At 45.4% G+C, this 1,841-nt stretch overlaps 1 protein-coding gene across 1 annotated transcript; it reads right to left on the bottom strand.

Annotated features, from left to right (window-relative positions):
* Nucleotides 1-167: 167 nt before the first annotated feature.
* On the bottom strand, nt 168-1,302 carry LOC121322951 (hydroxycarboxylic acid receptor 2-like). The gene has a single exon (XM_041263601.1). The coding sequence runs from the start codon at nt 1,255-1,257 to the stop codon at nt 289-291; it is 969 nt and encodes a 322-aa protein (XP_041119535.1). The 5' UTR covers nt 1,258-1,302; the 3' UTR covers nt 168-288.
* Nucleotides 1,303-1,841: the final 539 nt, after the last annotated feature.

Raw genomic sequence — 1,841 nt, forward strand, 5'->3', positions numbered from 1 at the left:
ATATATATATATATATATATATATATATATAATTGGGAGACAGTTTATTTTTTGCATTTAGTTTATTAAAACCCTCCATAACTATCAAACACTCTGTAGTGCTGAATTTAGAAATAAAAAGAAACTTAAATTCAGTGAAGAAAACATCATATGAAAACACAGCAGTTTTATTTTTACAGAATTCACATGAACACACTTTATACAATATATAAAATACAGAATTCACATGAACACACTTTATACATTATAAGACATGTGGGTGCTGTGGAATATAGCCCAGCAAACCCCTCAGGAGATGTTGGTGGTGCTGCCACTCCTGGACACCTCCAGCTGGCACAGGCCCAGGCAGTTAATGGACTTCTTCAAAGTGTTCCTGAACATGGTGCTGGAGAAGCAGTAGATGAGTGGATCCAGCACGCTGTTCAGGTAGGTGAAAGCGATGGAGACGCTGAACCACTCCCCCGCCACCCGGAAAGATTCACAGTCCTTAGGACTGAGCTGCTTGATGAGGAGCGCGGTCACACCGGTCACGATCCCCGGCCCGAAGCACATGGCGAACATCAATGTGATCACCACCACCACCCTGATGGCGTTCCTGATCTTTCGGTCCTTGTTCATTTTCCGGCGCTTCAGGACCCAGATGATCCTAAGTGTGCAGAACAGCAGCACAGAGAAAGGAAGGAAAAACTCTGCAATGTATAGGAGATAGAGCAGGAGGATCCCCGTGGGGATCATGTTGTAAGAGCTGAAGCTGCGGCACAATAATGTGCCGTTGTGATCCTGGAGGAGCTCGCTGGTCAGGAGGGGGATTGTCAGAGTCAAAGTCAAAGCCCAGACTCCGCAGGACATTGCAGCAGCCTGCTTCACAGACAGATGGTTGATCCTGTGGTACGGGTGGACGATCTTGAAGTAGCGCTCGATGGCCACCACCGTCATGAAGGCGATGCTGGCCGAGCGGTTCGCGGCCAGCATGAAGAGGTTGATGCGGCACATGGTGTCCCCGAACACCCAGTACTCGCCTCTCTGGAGGGTGTCGATCCTGAATGGCAGGCTGAGGATGAGCAGGAAGTCTGCCAGCACTAGGTTAAGCAGGTACACCGTGCTTGGCCGCCGGATTTTCATATGGAAACAGAAGATCCAAAAGGCGATGACGTTCCCGGGAATCCCCAGCAGGAACTCCACGATGACAGCTGGGACGAGGATGAAGGCAATGTTGCTCTGGGAAGACGGGCAGTGCATGGTGCTGTTCATTATCATGGTGACTGATAGGCTTACAGTACTGAGAGTTTTATTTGTAAAGGACAGCAGGGCAAGCACTTCTGTAAACTACCATCTGTTTCCTGTCTTATAGTTCTACTGCAATACATCCCTTACTTCATGGATGAGATGCTGTGAAAAAAAAAGACACTAAATTCTAAATAGTAAAAAGAAAACTGCTTTGTTTTCATATGATGTTTTCTTCACTGAATTTAAGTTTCTTTTTACTTCTAAATTCAGCACTACACAGTGTTTGATAGTTATGGAGGGTTTTAATAAACTAAATGCAAAAAATAAACTCTCTCCCAATTATTTTAGCAACTTACTCAATCAGAATAATTCCATAACTCAATTCAATTGCATTATGTACCAAACCATGCTATTTGCCTTTGTGCAAGAAGTCCCATGGACTTCTTTTATTTTTTTTAGCCAATTATTTTAATCCTGATTTTCACCGAGCGACCGACCTCTAGAGGACAAAGGCCAGTTCTGCAGTTGTCCATCTTTGAGCTCACTGGGCGCCAGCAGGAGTCGCTGTAGCTCGATGAGGACAGCCCCTGTCGGTTTTACCTCCATAACCCACA

Source organism: Polyodon spathula, chromosome 11 (assembly GCF_017654505.1).
Source record: "Polyodon spathula isolate WHYD16114869_AA chromosome 11, ASM1765450v1, whole genome shotgun sequence".
Lineage (NCBI taxonomy): Eukaryota > Metazoa > Chordata > Actinopteri > Acipenseriformes > Polyodontidae > Polyodon > Polyodon spathula.